At 40.9% G+C, this 21262-nt stretch overlaps 1 protein-coding gene across 4 annotated transcripts in view; it reads right to left on the reverse strand.

The window, feature by feature from the left end:
* The window catches only part of LOC111589169 (ADAMTS-like protein 1), a 106956-nt gene that overhangs the window by 2847 nt on the left and 82847 nt on the right, over positions 1 to 21262 (reverse strand). For 3 of the 4 annotated variants that reach the window (XM_023299961.3, XM_035943774.2, XM_023299962.3), the window contains 19 exons: positions 21188 to 21262; positions 19994 to 20151; positions 17045 to 17156; positions 16829 to 16967; positions 16680 to 16730; positions 16394 to 16598; positions 14516 to 14663; positions 14339 to 14423; positions 10825 to 11141; positions 9012 to 9141; positions 5931 to 6141; positions 5145 to 5324; positions 4875 to 5028; positions 3691 to 4699; positions 3485 to 3612; positions 2197 to 2317; positions 1884 to 2088; positions 716 to 825; positions 371 to 591 (listed from right to left, as the gene is read on the reverse strand). In XM_023299961.3, coding sequence (XP_023155729.2) covers positions 371 to 591; positions 716 to 825; positions 1884 to 2088; positions 2197 to 2317; positions 3485 to 3612; positions 3691 to 4699; positions 4875 to 5028; positions 5145 to 5324; positions 5931 to 6141; positions 9012 to 9141; positions 10825 to 11141; positions 14339 to 14423; positions 14516 to 14663; positions 16394 to 16598; positions 16680 to 16730; positions 16829 to 16967; positions 17045 to 17156; positions 19994 to 20151; positions 21188 to 21262 — 3759 coding nt within the window. Of the gene's footprint in view, positions 1 to 370; positions 592 to 715; positions 826 to 1883; positions 2089 to 2196; positions 2318 to 3484; positions 3613 to 3690; positions 4700 to 4874; positions 5029 to 5144; positions 5325 to 5930; positions 6142 to 9011; positions 9142 to 10824; positions 11142 to 14334; positions 14424 to 14515; positions 14664 to 16393; positions 16599 to 16679; positions 16731 to 16828; positions 16968 to 17044; positions 17157 to 19993; positions 20152 to 21187 lie in introns of those variants that run through there. The other variant, XM_023299963.3, reaches the window with a different exon arrangement.

Below are 21262 nucleotides of genomic sequence, written 5' to 3' on the forward strand. Positions count from 1 at the left end.
ATCACCATGTAGGATATGTGGTTAAAACAGGTTATTGCACATGGAAGGTCTCATTTACATACATTCTAGCCATGATTCCTTCTTTGTCAAAACTATCCGCTAATATAGTAATGTTTTAACACTCGTGATTATAGCTTATAACTGTGAAATGGAAAAATATTCAGAGTAAGATGGTAAAATATGTACAGCTTGATTGAATATTCTTAAATTATTGTATTAAAAAAATCATCTAATTCTGACCCAATAAGCTTCTCTTAAACATAAATAACACAATAAACATTACACAATACTGAATATGCTCTAAAACATATATTACATTTGGGATTATTTAAAAAAAATTAACAACTTTGTCTTGTCTTGGACTTCTTACCTCTGCCGCAGGACAAAATATTGCATCTCTGCCAGCTGGGAGGTCGAGGCCTCCACATGCAGTGATGTTCCCTCGTGGTCTTGCCGGTCCGGAGGTGTGTGCAGGTCACCTGACGTGACTGGAAGCCATGACGTCCACAGGTGGCCGTGCACTGTGTCCACGGGCCGACACGCCACTGAAGAGCACACGCCTCGGTGGAGCAGTTCCTCACAGAGCTTGGTCTGACAACACAAACACACAAGATACAATATTCTGCTTCTTTACTGAAACATGAGGCATCACTGCTGCACATCAACAGTATAAATCACCAACACTAAAAATTCATAACTTGATATTCGCATTTACCTCTGGAGTCCGCTGCACATCCTGTAGGAGACTTTGGTGCCATTTGTGTCTTGGCAGTAGACATGGCGATGATGTGTGGACACACTGGGACCAACACACTGGCCATGACACTGAAGGAGGAGATTTCAGCAAAATGAATAACAGGTTTTAGTAAGACAGTCTTTTCTACCTAAAAGAGCAACTGTAAGTGTAACTGCTTTCACAAGATGTCAAGCTTTGATTCTAAACTATGCATCATATTAAAGCATTGAATTAATTTAAAAAGGTAGCTACTTATTTGCAAACAATTTAAAAGACAACATGTACATCTAAGGGAAAGATGTGATAGGCTAGAAAAAAATCACATCAAAAATATGAGATAAGATGGGATGGGGGAAAAGTGACGTCAACAAATGTGAGAAGAGATGAAATTGGATGAGACTAAAAAAAAAGGTGACATCAACAATTATGAGATCAGATGAGATCTGATCAGACAAGAAGAACAAATCTGATGTCACCAAATATGTGTTGAGATGTGATAAGAAGACAAAAGTTGGCATCAACAAATATGATATTAGATAAGATGAGATAAGTTAGCAGAAGAAGAAACATGACGTCAACAAATAGGAGAAGAGATGAAATGAGATGAGGTAAGATTTTCAAAAAAAAGTGGCATTAACCAATGAGATGAGATAAGATAAAAAGAAAATAGGTGACATCAACAACTATGAGGTGAGAAGAGATGAGAAGAAAAAAGGTGACGTCAACAAATATGAGCTCAGATGAGATCTGATCACATCAGATAAGAACAAATCTGATGTCAATAAATATGAGTTGAGATAAGATAAGAAGAGAAAAGTTGACATCAACGAACATGATATTGGATAAGATGAGATGAGAATAAGATGAGAAAAGTTAACAGAAGGAAAGTGAATATGAGAAGAGATGAGATATCAAATCCGATTAGACAAGCCTTTATTAATCCCACAGTGAGTAAATGGGAAAGTGCAAAAATATCAGGACAACAGTACAAAAATAAACAAGAAGTGCACATAAGTATCACTGCTATTGCACAAATTCCTCTGAATGTGTAAATTATTTCCCTCCTTATAGATAAGGAAGCACATGTACCTGTTGTGACGTGTTTCTGCTCAGTAGTAATAATAATAATAATTATAAATGGACTCACCGGCCCCCAAGATGTCGCGGCCCATCTGGTGCAGGGCAGGAGGTTGCACATCCTGGTATTAGAGGGTCTCCGTCCTGTTCCAAGACACTGCCTGTTCTCTGCCTGTCTTGACCTTCCGTGAGGACCCTTCATGCAGCGGACGCTCCTCGTCTGGGTCCCTCCTCCACAGGTGGCCGAACACGGCGACCAAGCATCCACACGCCACCTAACCAACCACAGGAAAATAAAACCACTACGTAAGAACTTACTTGTTTGTCAGTTTGGCCCCGAGTTGTTCATTACATAGTGAGTATATGTATTAGCTCCAACTTACCTGAAGGGGCAGGCTTGTCCTTGACACAGCTCAACTGACTGGCTGCTGTTACTCCTATCAGAACAAGCAGGGCCAGTTGCTCCTACACTGTTACCTTGGACACAGCTTCTTCCTTTGACACCTCAAAATACAATAAACCACAGAGTTACAAACCTCATTTTAACTAAATGTAACAGAAATAAGACTACTATAATACGGTACTACTATATGCATCCAGGTAAAATCACTACAGCAGCTTCAAACTTCTTCTTTGGTCTTATTAAGATCATTTCTCTTCTTTTTATTGCTGAAAGAGTTGATCGCATTGACCGTAAAACTGCATTTTCCAAGAACCTGGGAATTAATTCTGTTTCCAATTCATTTCCTCCTAAAGCTATTGAGAGTACTTGGGATTGCATTCCTGTTTCCCCTTCCACTCGACTGTATCCTTAAAATGCCTAGAAGCACACCCATTACATTGCCTTTAACTGAATTTGAATTAAAAATATGAGAAAATACAGCTGGGCATTTTTCAGCACTTTTAAGCCTCTTTATCCTTTCCATTTAGATTAGCTGAATGGGCTACGCAGAGTTAATCTTCTTTGAAACACTGCCTGGAACCTCTAATTGCTGCCGTATGGGGAGGAAAAGTGCCGTAGAATCAGGAAAACCACAGTGGCGGCGCTTTGATGAGAACGCAGTAATTTTGGGACTGATAATGCTTCGAGTAGACGAAGGACAGCGCAGCTCGGAGATGACCCGAGCTGTGATATGCCCCCGGACATTCCCCATCACTGATGCAGCCAGATGAGCCACTACGGTAAGTAAAAGCTCACTGTGTATACCTGTGCCTGCGGTTACTCTTGTGTCTGAATGTTTTTCGGCTGAAAGAACGCTTTCCCAGAATCTCTCAGCCTGAACCACGAAAGAACAACACAAATTACTGTAAACTGGACTACATAAAACTATACCGGGACAAACTCAACTTGACATTAGGTCAATACTTACTTAATCATTTGAAGGTAAAGCTACACAAACGGTTTTCAATATCTGCAAAATGTCTCTGAGGCTTCATTGCACGTAAAGTGAGCTTCAAAAGATTCTGGACAGCCAATTTTTTTTTTTTACCTCTGGTTCTTCCAAATTTAAGGCCATGCTAAGCTAACAGTCTTCTGGCTCCAGCTACATTATAAACAGAGGAGCATTTATCTTTTCATTTAACAAATATTTTCCAAGCTGCTTAACTTTAATAAATGACATTCACTTTGTATTTCATTACTCTGTAGCCCTGAAAAGTTCCAGAACTTACCTGTAATCTGCAGCCAAGACGAAAGAGACGTACTTCCAAGACGGTTCCTGGCAGTGCAGGTGTAAAAACCTTCATCCCCTTTCCCTGGAGACTGGATCCTCAGTGAGCCGGAGGGCAATAGGTCTACTCTGCCAACACAAGGACAAAACAACCACAGTCAGCTACGAACTTCGCATGAAAAAGTCCCTTTGAAGGGTAATTCTTACCTGCTGTTTTGGGGCAACTCTTTTCCATTCTTGGTCCATGTTACGGATGGTTCAGGGTTCCCCAGCGCCTCACACCTCAGCACCAAAGTAGCGACTGGTTTCTGCAACAAAACCGGCACCCCCACATAAACCACCATTTCAGATTGTGGTGCCGCTCCGACCTTCTTGGACCGTTGGATTATCACTGGGTTCCTCGCTCTAGAGGTGTGGGCTTTGATGGTCGGTTTATACAGGAGTGGCCCTTGGGTGGAAGATTCCGCACTTTCCGGTGGGTGAAGAGTAGATTCATTGGTTTCACCCTGCGTCGTGGTGAGCTCACTGAGCAACTGAGCGATGAGTTGTTCCCCTCGTGGTCCTCCGAGGCCTTCAGAGAGTTTGTGCGTGATCTCGTCAAGCGTGCGGGTGTCAGCGATGAGTACAACCGGGATGGAAAGTTCTGAGCTCCTTGTCTCCTCCTCGAGATTCGACTTGTTCTTTTCATTCGAGTGGGGTTTGTCAGCAATGTATTTTTCATGTTGGACAGAGCCTTTGAGCTCAAGCAAATGCTCAACAATGTTGTCATATTTGTTGAGGGATATGGACAGCTCCTGCAATCTTTCCCTGGTTGACATCACATCATGCCGTCCAACCTTTTGTTGTCCACTTTGAAGAAGCCACGACTCCGTAACAGATAGCTTTTGCTTGTTGCCAATGATCTGTAGAATGAAATGTTCTTTTGCCTGGCCTGCGATACATGTGTATATCCCAGCATCAGATGCACGAACCTGCTGGATCTTCACATATCCCAGTGACGTTATGGAGAGGTGTGGGAGGCTGAACAGGGGCTTTCCTTCTTTCAGCCATCGGATGTGACCTTTGCGAAAATTTCGTGTTGGGCAGCGAAGGACCACAGTTGTCCAGGGCAAGAGGTAGGCGTAACCCCCAACAACCAGCTGTATCTTTTTGCCTTTCCTCCACTGGATATAAACCTTCTTCTGGGCGAGGATGGTGGGATCAGGCTTGATGGAGTCTGTAATTTAATTAGAGGACAGATGAATGGCTTAACTTCTGGGCATTTGTGATTTGCTAGGGCTTCACACAGCTGAGCTCTTTCTTCTTCTTGCTTAGAATTGCAGCTTTAATTCATTGTTCCCTGTCTTATCAGTACACTTCCCATAAACCGAAGCAAATAGAGAGTCTCTTACTTTCACAGTGCTTGAGGGAGCATGGCCGGACTCTGTCAGGCTTGGATATCAAGGAACAGTTTTTCGGGTCGACAGTCCAATATCGTCCGTTCTCCCCTTGTTTCCTGCAGATGGCCTGAAGACTCTGAATGCCGTTTCCGCAGGTCACTGAACACTAAACAAATGAATATACATGACATGAAAATGAGCAAAATCTGTACAGTATGATTTTTTTAATCATTTGAACAACTGAAAATTGGCAAGGTGCGCACAAGTCGGACAACAAGCTACCTGGGACCAGTCAGTTGTGACCCACTGAGGCAGACAGTCCTGCTTTCCACAGGGCTGCTGGTTTGTGGGGCTCTTGGATGGACAAAAGGTATCAGGCAGCTCCAGGATGCTGCCATCTGCCAGCCGCTGTTTGCACAGTACCTGCCTCCTCTGAACTCCACCTCCACAGCTCTGGGAGCACTGCAGGCATAAAAATATAGAGGTGCCAGGGGTTTTATCAGTCATATTAGTCTAGATCCTTAATTCTTATTGCTGGGTAAGACATTTATCAATCCATCAAGTATTTGAATTAGCACTTGTAACATACAGTTCTACAGAACAAAAGGAATTAAACAATAAAAACAATACTTTGTCGTCCTCAGGTCTTCTGGAAGGTTATTCCCAAGACGTGGATCATAAAAACCAAAAACTGCTTTAACATGGGTTTAAATTGTCACTTCAGTATAATTATAAGGCCACTATCAGGCCATTTCACCATTTTTTTAAATGGGTTTCAGTTTTTTGTCCTGACTGAGGTGTAGAAAATGATCTGCTATCCATAACTTGATATTTAAAACACAGTTAAAGAGGGACAATGATTGGCAGTGTAAAGTAGCATGTCATCAGCATAGTGACAGCTGTTTCAAGGAGTTAAAAAAATGTAGGACCTCAAATGAAATGTTCAGGAACACAGGAATTCATTTTCTTGCCTTTAGATGAACATTAATCCATGCTTACAAAAATTTCTCAATCAGTAAGATAAGATTTAAGTTTACATTGGTGAAAATACTTAGTGAAATCCTTTACCTGTCCCCAGTCTCGTGTGTCCCACATTGGAGGGCAGTCGAAGCGGTTGCACGCCTGGACAGGACTGGGTTTGGGCTTTGGACAGTCTTCATCCTTTAAAACTGCAGTGTGGTTGCTGTTACGAGAGGGCTGGTGAGCGCACGCCACGGTCCGGGTCATCAGACCAACCCCACAGGTAGCAGAGCATGAACTCCACTCCCCCGTTTCCCACCTGTGGAAACAATATTTACTGAGCCAACAACCACAACAGTTATCTGCATATAAAGAGAATGCAACCCGTTATCAAATCAGCATAGCCAAGAGGAGCTCAGTCAAGAGTAATGGATGCTTTTTCTTAATCCAATGAGAGGACACTCTTGCCATCTGATGAATATATAAATTCATGAGAGTGGAACTCATGCAATATGAAAGGCAAAATGCATTAAATCTCTCACTGAATTCACTGATATCTGAGAAATGCCTGTGGCATTATTTTTTCCCTGGACTCATGAGGACCAGTATTCATGCTGTTGTCCAACACAATTTTATACAGTGTCATTAATCCAGCATCAAAGTTACTGTCGCATTTTTATTCCAAACTGAGGCCTGTAGCCACAACATTACTTCTGGCTTGACAGATTAGGTGATATTTCAAAACTATTCATATTTACTCAAGGGTCCAGGGACTGAGGAGAATTGGGAATGAAGCTTGTTCATGGACCAGGACTACTCAAAGCTAAATCCTATGGCTGTTTCCCTTCAGAGGGAACACTATCCAAAGAGTGTAGCCTAATATGGGAGGGTGAGGAGGCCTTAGGGAGGGAGTAAACGGCCAAAGGAAACAAGCCCAATGCAGCGTTTGTTGTGCCTGAAAACAAGAGTCAAGGCCTGGAAAAACAGGCAAGGGCAGGCTGCAAGCCGCTGGGTTTTCTGACAAGATTGTGAGTGGTGGAACACTGACAATGCACACGGTGTTAACTTGAAACGTGTGGCCTACCACAAAATCCACTCACTGCTCAGCCACGACTGTTAAAAGACATGCCATGTTGCTGTTTAATCTTTTAGGCATTTTATTTTGATAAATCTTGTTTGGCTAGTTACGATTAGCAATTACAACATGGACATCACAATATTGCTCTTAAACATTCATTAGATTATGGGTGGATAACAGTGATGTGTGGATCAGGTTTAACATCATCCACCACCAAGCACACATCACCATTATTTCATGTGGAATATATGTAGTCCTAAGCATGATGACATGGTGCCATTTCACTAAGACTTGACTTGCTGACTTAATTTGGGTCGCAAATTCACTACGTTGCTTCCATGTTTAACTTTTTTTGTTTGGAATTTTTAGTTTTTAATGTCGCATTCCTTTGCTATTTACGGCAAACTGACTCAACTATTGGTGTGGCGAGAGTCTAGTTTGCAAATTTGTTTTAATTTATGTCTGAAACTTAACATATGTTCATATTTTAGAGTATGTAATTGTCACTTTCTTCATTATTATGTTACCTATCTGCTATAAAACAGTAGTGTTAATTAGGCTGATATGGGGGATAATCAAGATTATCACTAGTGAATAATTCTTCTGAACCCCATGTTATAGATATATAAATATATATTTTTTTAATGCAAAAATTAATCAATTTATCAGGGCAAGAAATGAAAAAATAATAGAGTTTGTCATCAACATCCTTAGAATTTGTTATATTTGATAAAAATTATTTTATTGTACGTGTTTCATTTAAAATTTGCCAATAATAAACTGTCTGCTGTAACCAGATATCACACAAAAAAAAATCAGCTTTTGTTTTTTCTTTATATATGATTTATGGCATTAAAACTGTCATACTGCACAGAGGACATTTTGAGCACTCACTTCTTTCTAGTCATGGTTGTACCGTTTGCACAGAGGTGCAGGACTTTATACTGCTGAGAAAAAAAAACCCACAGTGAGTATAAATGTGGCAGGAGCAAAACAAAAAAAAAAAACGAGGGTTCAGAAGGTTAACAGTGTAGGTTGTCAAGTCAAAATGCTGTAGCAACGAGCTCCTGATAATAGCACCGATAATTTCAACTGAAAAGGTAGCAAGAATATTTATGTTCTCCAGAAGATTATTACAGTGATTTCAGTGATCTTTTGACTGTTTAACCGACTCAAATTCAAGAAAAACTTTTGAACACTAATATCCATGACATTGCATTTCTATACACATGATATTTTATCATGTAATGACAAGATTGCTTTTAAGTTTGGCGACCAAAATCATGCTTAGCTGCATGATGTTAGCGACCCCCACAGGCCTTTCAGTAGCATCCCCTCAGGACAAGAACGACATTGTTAACCCCTCTGCTAATGTGGCAAATTTGTCATGATGACGTGCAATCATTAAAGGTCATTTCTAGCCGCATAAAGGGCCAAGTGGTGCTGGTGTTTTACTATAGTAGCTTGCCAAAAGTGCGGCAGTTGAATCCTCCTACATCTCAACACTAACACAACTAATTCTTCCAAGGAGAATTGTACATCTGAGCCTTGCAGGTAAAGCTAAACACGGACATCTGCTCTCTGGTTCTCACCAGGTTCCTTAAAGCTCAATTTCCTGCTCTCAGTGATACAACCATCCATCACTGTCACTCTGCTTCAGTATCACTTGGACTCAAGTGGCTTAAATTGTAATTTAATTGGCACACGTGGTTTGGTTTGAAGGATAATGGAGTGGATTAGAGGCATTTGAATCTCTTTTGTATATAACCAATGATTAGAGCAGATTAATTGATTCGGCTCGTGGAGTATTTTTTTGATGGTTTGAGAATTAAGTGGTTGCATGTGTATGACCCAGTATTGCATCAAAGCTCTACAAAAATGGTACATAAACGTCCTCGCTACAGGATACATATTGCATATTTTGGAGCGACACACTCTTGGCAAACTAGCAAAGCTTTTGTTTTTAATTACTAATTTCTTTTTAAACACAGCCAAACACATTTCCCCTTTGTTTAGACGTCATCCATCAGTCTTTTCAAAATGTTCCTGCACAAACCATTTTAAACAATGCTTGAATGATGAGGTCTGATTCTGGGGGTTTTTGCTGTTACCTGGGTGGGCAGGGCTGGGTTTTGCAGTCCTGGAGGAGCTGAGGGGGACGACGAGAGCTCACACACTGGGTTTGATCTGCCGCCTCCCTGGTCTGCTTGTTCAGGCAGATGACCACGGCCTCCTGCACACCTGGGGTAAGATAACCAACAAATCATGAGCACTAAAATACACCATAGCTGTCCTGCTTTTAGGCTTTCCTCTGAGAAAATGCAAACACATACTGTTCTCGTTAAGCTTCTCTTGCTTCCAAATTACCACACATCTATATGGTGCAACACAGAATACTGCAAGCAGACACTGCAGTGAAAAACAGTGAGATGGCTCAATAAAAGCACAGACTCCGAGTGCAATGTAAGGTCATAATAAAAGTAACGTAACATAAATCTCTGAGTCTGTTCCTAATGTTGGGGACAATAACAGTGAAGCAGGCACTTCAAACGCCACAGTGGTGTGATGGTCCACAGGAGCGCAGCCCTCAGGGTGTGTATGTGACATCCGATACCAGGCATAATCATCCCCGAATGGGAGTTTGGGCAAGCGCACATCTTTTTAGGAACTCCAGCTGTGTGGCTCCAGGGATGGCGATGTCTGTTGGTTCACCACTGACAAGTATCAGATACACTTCAATGGAATTTGTTAAGACATTCATAATGACAACAGGATGTGATTATTTTTGGTTTTAAGTGAAACATTAGATGAACTGCAGTGGAATTTCTTTCTTATATCAATGCATTTAACTGTAATCATTTGTGATTCCCTAAAGTCCTTTTACAGTCATTGACTAATCCCCACAAACACCTCTCAATGTATCAAAATTACATATTTATATGTTTTTTTCCCATTAAAAAATATCGTTTTGCCTTGAAATGGCTTAAATGTAACTCTACACCACTGCTTTCTGTAAAATGTGTAGATCTGGTGTTGACTGTTGTCTTCTACCAATCCAGAAAAACAACATATGTACATGTTAACATGATTGAAAACTAGACTTTCATCTGATGACCCCCATCAGATGAAAATTCAACTTTTTTATCAGGTGCCATCATCAGCTCAGATTTGTTTGTTTTATGACCAAATGCCTGAAAAACCAGTGGTAATTCTAGCCTTGTGTTTAGTACATTTAGCACTGTTAGCATGCTAACACGTTGACCTAAGATCATGAGCATGGCAAACATTACACCTGCTAAATATCAGCATGGTATCATTGCCATTATGAATTTAGGATGTCCCTAACCTAACATTGGGGTTGGGGCTGATCGAGGCCATTTTTAACTGATCTGTGTCAGCACAAACCAAAGCTTGATCCTTATCTGAGTCTGTTATCACACAGGTGTCAAGAATTCAAAAATATTCAGAACAAATGTAGCATTATCAGCCAATTCATTATCGTCGTATTACCAACTGAGTATACTGAACATTTATCCTGTGCTGACACTACCTTAGTTGATCCCAGTTTGATGAAACACATTTCCACTCACCACTGGTCATTAAGCATTACAAAATACTTTGTCATGGTGCCTCCTTACTGGCTAAAACCCCACAATGCAACACGGAACTGTCCACCCTCTTCTGGTTACAGTATAAAACAGTAAGAGGCTCCACTTGGTGGGGCAACCTGGTACTACAGTCAATCCACACTACTTAATGTGTATTATCTAGGAAAATGGTATCAGATTGGAACTTGGTATCGGGAAATAAATATTAAATGTTGTCAAGCTGTACACTTGTAGTGATTATTAGTTCATCTCTGTCCTTCACTCAACTACTTGGGCCTGTTCTTTGCAAACTAGAGAGATCAATTAAGTTGCATACCTCCCCCACAACTCTCCGAGCACTCAGTAAAGCCTTCATACTCCCAGTCGTGCAGCTCCTCTCTTTGCAGTGTCTTGCCCTCATCCTCCTCTTCTTCCTCTTCCTCTTGTTTTCCATCTCCACCTCGACCCGACACTCCAGAGCAGGGAGTACGGTAGCAAGGCTGGCTTGTAGCAGGTTTGACCTCCTCGCATTCATCATCAGGCAGGTCAGCGACGGTCTGGGAGAAGGACAGCAACACCTGGCACTTGACGGTTCGTTGTTGGGTCCCGGCGCCACATGTTCTGCTGCAGGGCTGCCAGGGACCAGGGATGAAGCTGCAGAGGACAACCATGAGGTTCGGAAAACACAAAGGGGTCATTATTAGCACTCATCAAGATAATAAGCTCATTTAGTAAGTATGCTTCACATAACTACATCAGACAGGCTTGGAAAAGTTGGTAAATTCAACAGAGTTAGGTTGTATGAGGACTGTTTCCTTAGTTTGGCAGCAATTTGTAGGTTTTTAGCATTTCCCAGTAAACAGATTTTATTAATTTGCTGCTAGGTTCATAAACTTCCTAAGCATTCATGAAAGATAGTCCAGCTGTGATTAATTGAACAGCTGCGGAGCATTAGCATCAGCTATTGCTTGGATAAACAGCTTTCAGGCGCATCCTTCCTCATCTTAAAGAATGGATCAGAGGAGGAAATACTTCAGGCCCAGAGACTGAATGGACTTCTGAAATGAAGATAATCATGAACAGTGATGTTCAAATGTGAACTTGTTGATGCACATTTGAACTGAACTCATGAACAAAATGATTCGAATCAGCAAAGTGATTTTAAATTTTTACACCCCTTCATACTGATGATTAAATTCCTTTAGTGTTATTTTTGGGAGTTATGGCGTTAAAAAAATGGTTGTTTCTTTTTAGTTTGTTGTTGTAGACATCACACACAAAATTGGAATATATTACTATTAAGGGCTGTAGTTTCCAAGTTCACTGCTCAATTGGATATTACATCAGACCAAATGGTGAGTGTTACTGTCATAAGGAGACAAGTTCTTCATCAATAACCTTCCATGATTAAATCATTACTTTTGGCAGCAAGAGGAACAACCTGGTGCTCTTAGAACTTTAAATTCATGCAAGGTCTAATTAATTCAATGTTTGCATTTGGAAAAAAGAAATTACTCGAAGTCAATGTGGCTACATTGTTGAGTGTAAAATTTGCAAACAGTGGTTATATTCCTCAACCGTTCTTGTGCTGCATGATGAGAAATGACATGAATATTGGCAGATGCATGCTGGCTGGCTTGTTCTCATTTCAGTAAACTAGGCTAAGATGATTTAATATGCTGCAAATACTACTTGTTTTCATTTAGGGCAATAAGGCTAGAAGGTAGAGTACACTCAGTGCACTGTGGCCGATTTAATTCATGGAGAAATTAGGTTTGTTGAAGAGCAGGTAAGATTTCAGTTGAGGAATATTTTCTTTAGTTGACTTCAGCCCTAAATAATGACTATAAGCACTGCCTCCTAATTGCATTCTGTAAAGCTGAATAACCATCTTTACCTGAGTCCAAATGTTCCACTGAGTGGCTGCACTTACAGGGCTTATAAAAGCAGCAAAGCATATATTTAATGTGCGTGCACATCACACAGGTACCACTAACACGGCAGCCCTCAGCAGTGTGCAGCATTCTTCCCTGGTTGAACAGTCTGCCCACAACACAAGAGCACCATGCTGTTTTACAAGATGCCCCAATAAAGACCTAATAATTACAGCAAAGTCAGGTCTTTACGAGAGCTCGAGGACTATTGTGTTTTGGACAAACAAATGAATCACCGGCAGTTCGACCTTGGCACAGGAACAACAAAGTCAACAAGCGAACCCACAGAAATGTTTATCTTCATGCACAGTTAAAGTACATCTGTCAGTTCAAAAACAATCTGATTTCATTCATGGAAGGAAACAACACATTTTTGTAATATCCGCCAGAGTCCCATGTTAATAATATCAATTAAATTTCCATCAGTGGAAATATTTTATTTACTCATGGTGAAAAAATGTTTTTTGGCCAGATCGTGGGTCATATATGGGTTTAATTTTTCAAGCAGTCGCACAGCGGTGGTTCGGGGCAGGCATAAGGCCTGGCAATGGAGGTGCAATAAGTCTAACGCAGGAATTTCCTTCTCCTTCCTCTCGCATCCGTAACCTGGCTCCATATGGTAGGCAGATATTGTTGTTGGCTTGTGAATGACGGCATATTATACACAGTTATTTATGTGCTTTTCGAGGAAAGACATGCTTTTTTTTGCACCAGAGCAAAATCATATGTTTTGGCGTCGCTCTCTCCCTCGCTCTGGAGATAAGTCAAAGTAACAGATGTTCTGAACTGGCTAAAATGGTTGCTAATGCAAGTCATGCAAGACACTGGGTAGAGTCCAAATATTGTCCATCTTCAGAGGACAGCCATTATTAGTCAGTTGATATGTGGGACAAGAACATCTGGAACATCTGAGGGCCTGCTGAGGTAATGCTGGTAGTCGTTGACCGAACAGTCGAAAGGATTCCAAAAAGATGTTTTTCTCTTTTACCTTCAGTGTCGCAACTTTGCCTCAAATAACCTCAGACAAAATTCACTGAAGGAAAGTGTGAATCCTTATTTATTTGTCTCGACAACATTCGGCATTCAGACGCACACTCTTGTGCATATTTTGACAGAAGAATCAGCAGCTACAGCTCCACATTTTGACTCCAAGTTGACGAAAATTGCTGCTGACATGAACACAACCGTGATACTGTTGCTGTTGCGTGGCAGCACCGGGTCCTGTCTGCTTCAATTTCACCTCCAGGTAAATCCTAAACTCCGGCTTGTGAAAACTGTTGTTGAAACTGTGTATCTGGGAACTGACTTTTGAGCTTTTTTTTTTTTTTTTTTTTTTTTTACCCCTGAGGAGTAACGGTAATTTAGTAGAAGGGTGAATTTACAGCTTTAAGTTTCGCCTCTCCTTTTTCCAGGTTATGAACTTTGAGAACCTTGTATCGCTTTAGCAGTTGCATCTTCCCATAATCATAATTTACAACTAAGGCCTAAACACCTGTGATACTTTGAACAGGATAATGACATCTGACAGGTCCAAAGAGGCTGTGTGATCTGGGTAACAACTGCATTACAAGCAAGAAAAAGTCCACAAATCAAAGTGTAAAAGTGCAGTTTATGGGTTGAATCGCAGTTCATTCTGTTTTCAATAAAGGAAGCAACAACCACAGAAGCTATTAATTGACCTCCAGTGGTAACAGCTACAGAACACACAGAAACAGCTATTTTCATTTGGTTATAGCTGTACTTTCCAAGCATTTCTTTTTACTGAATAGTTAGGAATTTACAAATGAAGTGAAAAACTCCACAAAGGAAGCGTAAGAGCATAGCTGAAAGAAAAGGCAGCAACAAACAGATATGCTCCCCACTCAGTAAGATGCAATGAATGTGTTTTTTTCTGTGTTTGTGCATGTTGTGACTCACGTTGGTTCCTCAGTCACAGTGACTTCCTCCTCCAGCTCTATGGCCTGTTTATGCCACACAGGTTTCGCCTCAACAGGTAGCGTATCTGGAGAAAATGACACAAAAAAGCAGCTGAATAATACGTGTGCACATTTCAGAAATGAGTGAAAACAACACAAAACCCTCAACCTCACCCACCTATGGACTTGTAGCAGGGCACGGTCACCAGACACTCCTCCTTGATGTGGGGTTTGGTTGTGGGGTTGCAGCCTCCAGCGTGGAGTCCTCGGTGATCGATGCACAGCACCACTCGGTAGCGCAGCCCCTGACCACATGTCACTGTACACTGCAGATGACATCAGCTATTAATTACCCACTGATAGCGAGCCAGTCATCAGTATATTTTAACATCAGCCAAGTCCTGTGGTTACGTCTTTTTCCTTGTATTTGATAGAAAATCTCAGCCTCTGACTCAGGGGAGGTAAAGAAAGAGACCTTCAACCATCCCAGCAGCTCTCCGCTCAGGAGTGAACTTTGTATATCCCCTGCCAAAACAAGCATTTTAAAGGCAAAGGAAGAATGTGCAAGATAAACAGCATCCCAGGTTTTTAGGAGGCCACAAATCTGGCTCCCTGGGCTTCTGCATGGACCTGCTCAACTGGAACGGCACAAAAATGCCCTCGAGGAAGGTAAACGCGACATTTATGGTTGAATAGGACATAACATTTTTATCGTCACTGTATAATGACAGCAAAATTAAACGTATAACTTCCTTATGTGATGCTAAAAAAACAACAAATAAGATTTTAAAAAAACAAGCAATAGGAAGTTGCAAAAGGTTCACTATTATAGTGTTAATTACCCTCTTAACCTCAAAACCAGCCAAAGGGATAAAATTGCCAAAATGACAATATTTATCAGTACTAGAAAATACACAATTAGAAAAGAATATTGGGTTTTCAACTTTCCAGTGGTCCTTGAACTACTCGTCCATGAGGTGCTGTTCTGTCTGAAAAATGTTCCACGCCTAAAAACACACAAACACAAAACAATCTGCATTCCTCAGCACAACCATGGAGCATCAGTGACTGGTTACTCAGCTGTGACCAACAGTCATGTGATAAAAATTCTTAGATTTCTGGCTGAACTCGGCTGAACTGCAGGCTGTGTTTACACAGAGCAGATAGGAGACTTGGAAAAAAGCTGTACATGTTGATTCCATTTTTAAAAAATTTTTGTAAAACAACTAATCAAAAAATTCAACTTTTGGTTTTCTTTTCTTTCTTTTTTTATATAGTGAATGGCTTTACATTTTCACATTCTCTCCTTCTGGCTATGGTTGTGTTGCTTCCATACAGGTGCAGGGCTTTAAAAAACACAACGTGGATGAACATATCAGCCCCTGTACACTGAGGTTATTAGTGATAAACATAACTACTGTAGCAAAAAATGGATACCAGTAAATCTCTATGTAATGTGATGTAAAAACATATTCAGAGCAGAAGCAGTTCTGGAAAAAGACCTATTTTTTGTGTGGAGGTGTGTTCGAAAAAGACCTTATAACACCTGCTGGAGAGGAGATTATAAAGCAGATTTGAATTTTATTTACATTCTACTTCTTTCCTGATTTCAGGATTGATTCGTGCAACAGCAACTCAGAATTACAGCGAAATACCAAGAGTGTGTTCAGATGCACCACCCTGATAATGTGAATGTGTTCTGGCTGGAAAAAAACTCTATACATGCTGTTGAATGGAGGTTTAATAAAGCTGTGTATGTTATGGAGGTGGGTTGAAGGGACATTCAAACTGGAATTAGCAGTGCTACTCCTTCTGTTTATCATAAAGTAAGCTCATTATTTTTATTTCTCTGAGTTAACACTTTGCTAATATTTGACCATCAAGTTGGTCATAGCTGTAAAACTAGCTGTACTTTGCATTTCCATTTCTGTGATGTTCTACAGCACCTCACAAGAAGGCTATAATCAAGTACAGCTTAATTTCCTGGGCCTTTGTGAGTGTTTTTACTGAATAGAACGGTTACATGCTCAAAAACAGAACAAAGAAGGGTACCTACAGGTGACCACTCCTGTGCCAGCCAGGTGGGGCAGTCGAAGGTGTTGCAGGGCTGCAGGATTGCTGTTTTAGGGGAGTAGAGACATTTCCACTCCTCTGTGGGGGTGATGTTCCCCTGCATGTCCTCCTCCACACATGAAACCGAGCGACTTTGGATGCCGCCGCCGCAGGAGGTGGAGCAGGCCGTCCAGGGGCTGCTCTCCCATCTGACATCAGAAAAAAAAAACTACTACTCGAGATGCTTTTGATTGCGTCACTACTCTGCCTCACAGTCGGTGAGTACGTACCGAGGCAGGGGGTGGTAGAGGTCGTATGGCATAATTTGCTTGTAGCCGTCGCTAAACGCCAGAAACAGGAAAGGACATTTGGTTTGTAAAACGTGACATCAAAATTGAGTTTTTAATCCATTTGAATGGAATTAGAGTGAGTGTCTAACCTGTCCAGGCAGGGCTCCATGTTGCACTCCTGCAGTTTGGGTTTTGGTTTGACGTTCTCGGGGTAATAATGGCAATACTGGTCCACTACCACCCGGCCGCTCCGTAGATCAAAGCACTCTGCTGAGGTCAGCTGGTAACCTGCAGGCAAAGAAATGTCAGAATAATACAGTCCGAGACATCAAATCATGTCTACGTACAGATATGTGTCATCTGACCTCCACCACATGTCACAGAACAGGGGAAGAAGTCGGTCTCTCTCCAGCGGTGGATGATGGGCTGGTAGTAGATGTACTGGACCACACTGTCGGCTCCACTGGTGAACTGCACCTACAGATACAATGTCCATGGTGTCACCAACAAATTATCTTCAGACATCTTGTACTGATATTATTATGCCTCTAAAGCAGGGGTGTCTAACTCATTTTAGTTCAGGAGCTAAAGCTGAAGCTGTTAAAATAAAAATGGAAAAACAAATCCCTGCTATGACTTCTTTGTGCTTTAATCGCTGCAACGCATTGACAGATATTACACCAATTAATTAAAGCAGCATTCTAAACTTACATAAATCATTTAGCACAATCTGAAGCTTCAAATAGTTTATAATTCACCCTTGTGACACAGATGTTAATGACTAACTACACTAAGCTTTGGTTTTACCGTTTTCAGTCCTCTGAAACAGTTTTTAGAGAAAATTTAAAATGGCAGGAAAAAATAGCCACTGCTGATGAAATTATAGAAACTTTGATCACTGATAATGCAAACATATGACTAAAAGATACTGGAATATACTTCGACATGTTATTTTTCATCTGAATTTGACCCTGAAATGTCTATTTCTGCACAATTCTTGAACACAGCTCTAAGCAGGATAAGTGCGGCTGTCATAGAAAAAGATTCATAATTTCCCAGATGGGAAGAGATTATGTCTTTGTGCTTTGCTGAGATAAAATGAACCATAAAGAATTGAGACTATGCGTGTCAGTGTTTTCAAATATTTGAAGAAAGTCCCTGTATTCATTATACCTATAAGACATATAAATTAAACTCCGCTGCTACTCATTCACATTCATGTGTTTACAGTGGAAAGACTGTCTGGCAACTTTTTAATATGATTTTCCAAACATTTTTCCAGCCGTGTGGTATGAACTGGCCGTCTGCCTCGTAACAGATTAGAAAATTATGCATTTATAGCCTCTCAGATTTCCGTCTCCTCTGTTCCTATTTATTGTCCGATCCTGACTTGTGTTTATGAGGGAGGAAGTTTTCACAGGCGGTTCCCAGCCTGTGGCCTGTATAATTTTTTACTGTCCACTCACTTGCCCTCGTCTGAGAATATGTGTCTGAAACAAAGCAGAAAAATATGTTGCAGTCATTGTGCCATTGCGCTGTTAAACTACTGGATTTATGAAGTGGATTTATGTACTGTTGTGTTGTAAGACATAAATAAAATTTGACATTTGATAACCAGACGTGCTGCAATTCCTCCTCACAGTTTGTCATGTCAGCATGAATCAAACACAAGTTTCATCAAGTGGCATTTACACCATGGAGTAATATTGAACGTGGCAGCCAAAGACATGAAATCATTTCACATTATTAAGCCAAAACCAACCACTGGGTTTGGAGCGACTAATGTTTATGCTACTATTATTAATGCCTGATGACACATTGCTTCAAAACATGCTGCCCCTTAAAGAGCGCAAGCAGACAAAAGAGTTGTCTTTGAATTTGATATTTATGTGGCTCACACGTATGCCAAAATCTTGAAATCGAATCTGCTTTGAACTCTGCATAACACGGAGGAGGTCACCGGGAGTTCATGAATAACAACCTTATCAGAGCCCAGTTTAGTTTGGCTGCTCTATTTTCAGAGCTTTTCGTGGCAACAACGACAGTTCTGAATTAAAGAGCGGAAAAGACAACAAAAAGGTCCCAGTGATGTCAGCTGCTCAGTAGAGTTAAGCTGATTGGGATCATTTGCATGCAAGCAAGTCTGAGGGCTGCTGGTTTTAGCTACCTGATAATAGAGTTAAAGAAATTCCTGAAGCTACCGCTGTCGTCCATATGTTTCCAAGGCAATTCTACAGTCAGGCATTTTACAGCCTCTTAGTTGTGGACACAATACTGACAGTGGATGAGATTTTTATTTTTTTAGCAAAAAGCGCATTCAGCAGGTGTGGAGCAACAACAGCATTCACTCTGAGTTGTGTTTTTGTCCACCTGCTGAATGAAAAGCCAGACTGAACTCCTCTATTAACTCAATTTTGGTCTCCACCTACTCTCCAAAATCTTTACCTATGTTTACCAGCTAATCACAGACTCTGTTGTTTGCTCCTGTACATAGTGTACGTCAAAATTTTTTGTGCAGAAGAAATGATCTGAGTCACCATGAGGGACCTCTTTTACAAAACACCATTTGAATTGTTGTTAATATGTAGTGTCTGAGTAGAGCAGTTTTAAGTTGGCGAAAGCTGTAATTTTTTGGAATCATTGTGCAAAATGTTCTTTTTAACCTTGAGGAATTACAAATTTTTTTTAGTGGTCTGAAAGAAAACTAGAATTCTGCAAATCCTCTTGGAACTGGAGCACATGATAGGAGACTTTGGTCAATCATAGGTTTTTTCAGAGAGGGTGTTGTTCATATTAGATGTTCTACAAACGCAGATGCACAAGCTTAATTCAAGGGTTGGAAATCTTGCAGAAAAAGTTGCTATTCCAATTTTAGCAGCAACTGACTATACTATGAAGCAACCCCCACATAAAAGCTCAATGTATTTAGCAAAAAGAGAGCAGCAAAACACATTTCAATGCCTGCAAAGTTTCCAACTAGAACAGAGACCTACATCAACTATATTTCAAACTTTTGTTCTTCTCCTGGACAGTTAAGCTGTGTACTTCCTGTGGTTAAGTAGTTGGTTAGGTTGTGTAGGTAGATTTACCTGCAAGCTGGTGATGAGTGGCCATGTTGAACGTTGCTTAACTCATGGCTGCAGTTGTGGCTAATTCTGTCTCACGTTTACATTTGTATTAATGGTTAACCTTGAATTGGATCCACGTGGAAGGAGTAGGAGGAGGGTGTTTTTTTATTTTTTCCTTTGTCAGATTAATGCTTACTCTAGCTTTAAGACTTCCGATTCAAAATATGTGTTGGTTTCAGCTCTTACTTTGACTGTGAAGTCAGCTCCAAGTGGCCCGGTGATTCTCAGGACCTCTTTATCGGAAAGTTTCTGGTAGTCCAGGGTGGTGTTCTCCAGGTGGTACTGGCCTGATTTATCCAACACCAATTCATCTTTTACCCCCTCTAGAGTCTTACTCTCCACATCTGAAGAAAAAAAACAATAGATAACTTGAGTAAAACAGACATATTAGTCATAACATACAATGTGGGGGCAGGTATGGCCACTGACTAAAAGGAAATTCACCTTTACCTTCATTTTTTAACATTTCTTGCACATTTTACTTCATTATTGCACCACTTTTCACTTATCACAGACCCTCGACACAGATCTTCAGTCAGATTCAGTTACACACAAAGAGCACAGTCTGGCTGTTGCATTTGGAGGCAAAGAACTCCACTCTGGCACTGGCAGGAAGCTCATGGAGGTCTGTGGACAGGCCAGCACTGCTGTGAGTTTGACCTCACCTCACCTCCGGCTTAACAGAGTCTTGTGTAACTCCGGTGTGGACATTTAAACAAAAACAACAGAGACACTGGAAGGAGCGGTAACCATCATCATCTGCTGACAAGTGGTTACAATTTAAGAGTCTTCGGGCAAAAATGGATGGACGGAAATGTTTAATGAAAAATCCATCCATTCAGGAAACATTCTCCAAACTAACCATGAAGCAAAGGAAAGGTACAACGATGAAACATTTGTTATCAATTTGATCCAGGGGGAGTTTGATGCCAGTACTTTGACATCAGTGAAATTTGCTGGAAGACTTATGTCTTCTCAGAGTCAAAGGAAAAGGAAAAAATATGTACCTCCTCTAGTCAGACTGCTTTTAAAACAGTCTAGATGAGAGAGGCTTTTTGGAACAGGGAGGGAAAAAGGATAATTATAGATTGTTATTGGGGTGAACTACCATTACAAAAGTCTGCCAAGTGTAATAATCTGTTTTCTGGTACGAAAACACCACCATCATGTCCTTTTTCTACCCTTAACATACAGTAGATATATGTGTGTGTGAAAAATTAGTCACTAAAGCAGAACACCATCTGCATGAAGAGTCAGGGCAATGGAGAGGACTTGTGTCCAGTGTGAACAATTTGGCAATATAAAACACCAAATGCCAAATACAAAGATCATGTTGAGCTGTTTTGGATGGAAGGGCACCCTGGACCTACCAGGACTTACACAAGTGATCCGGGCCTTTCAGGACGAGACGGACGTGACGGCTCTTAAACGGGATGACGACCACTGTTTCTTCAG

This window comes from Amphiprion ocellaris, chromosome 23, assembly GCF_022539595.1.
Source record: "Amphiprion ocellaris isolate individual 3 ecotype Okinawa chromosome 23, ASM2253959v1, whole genome shotgun sequence".
NCBI classification, from domain to species: Eukaryota; Metazoa; Chordata; class Actinopteri; family Pomacentridae; genus Amphiprion; species Amphiprion ocellaris.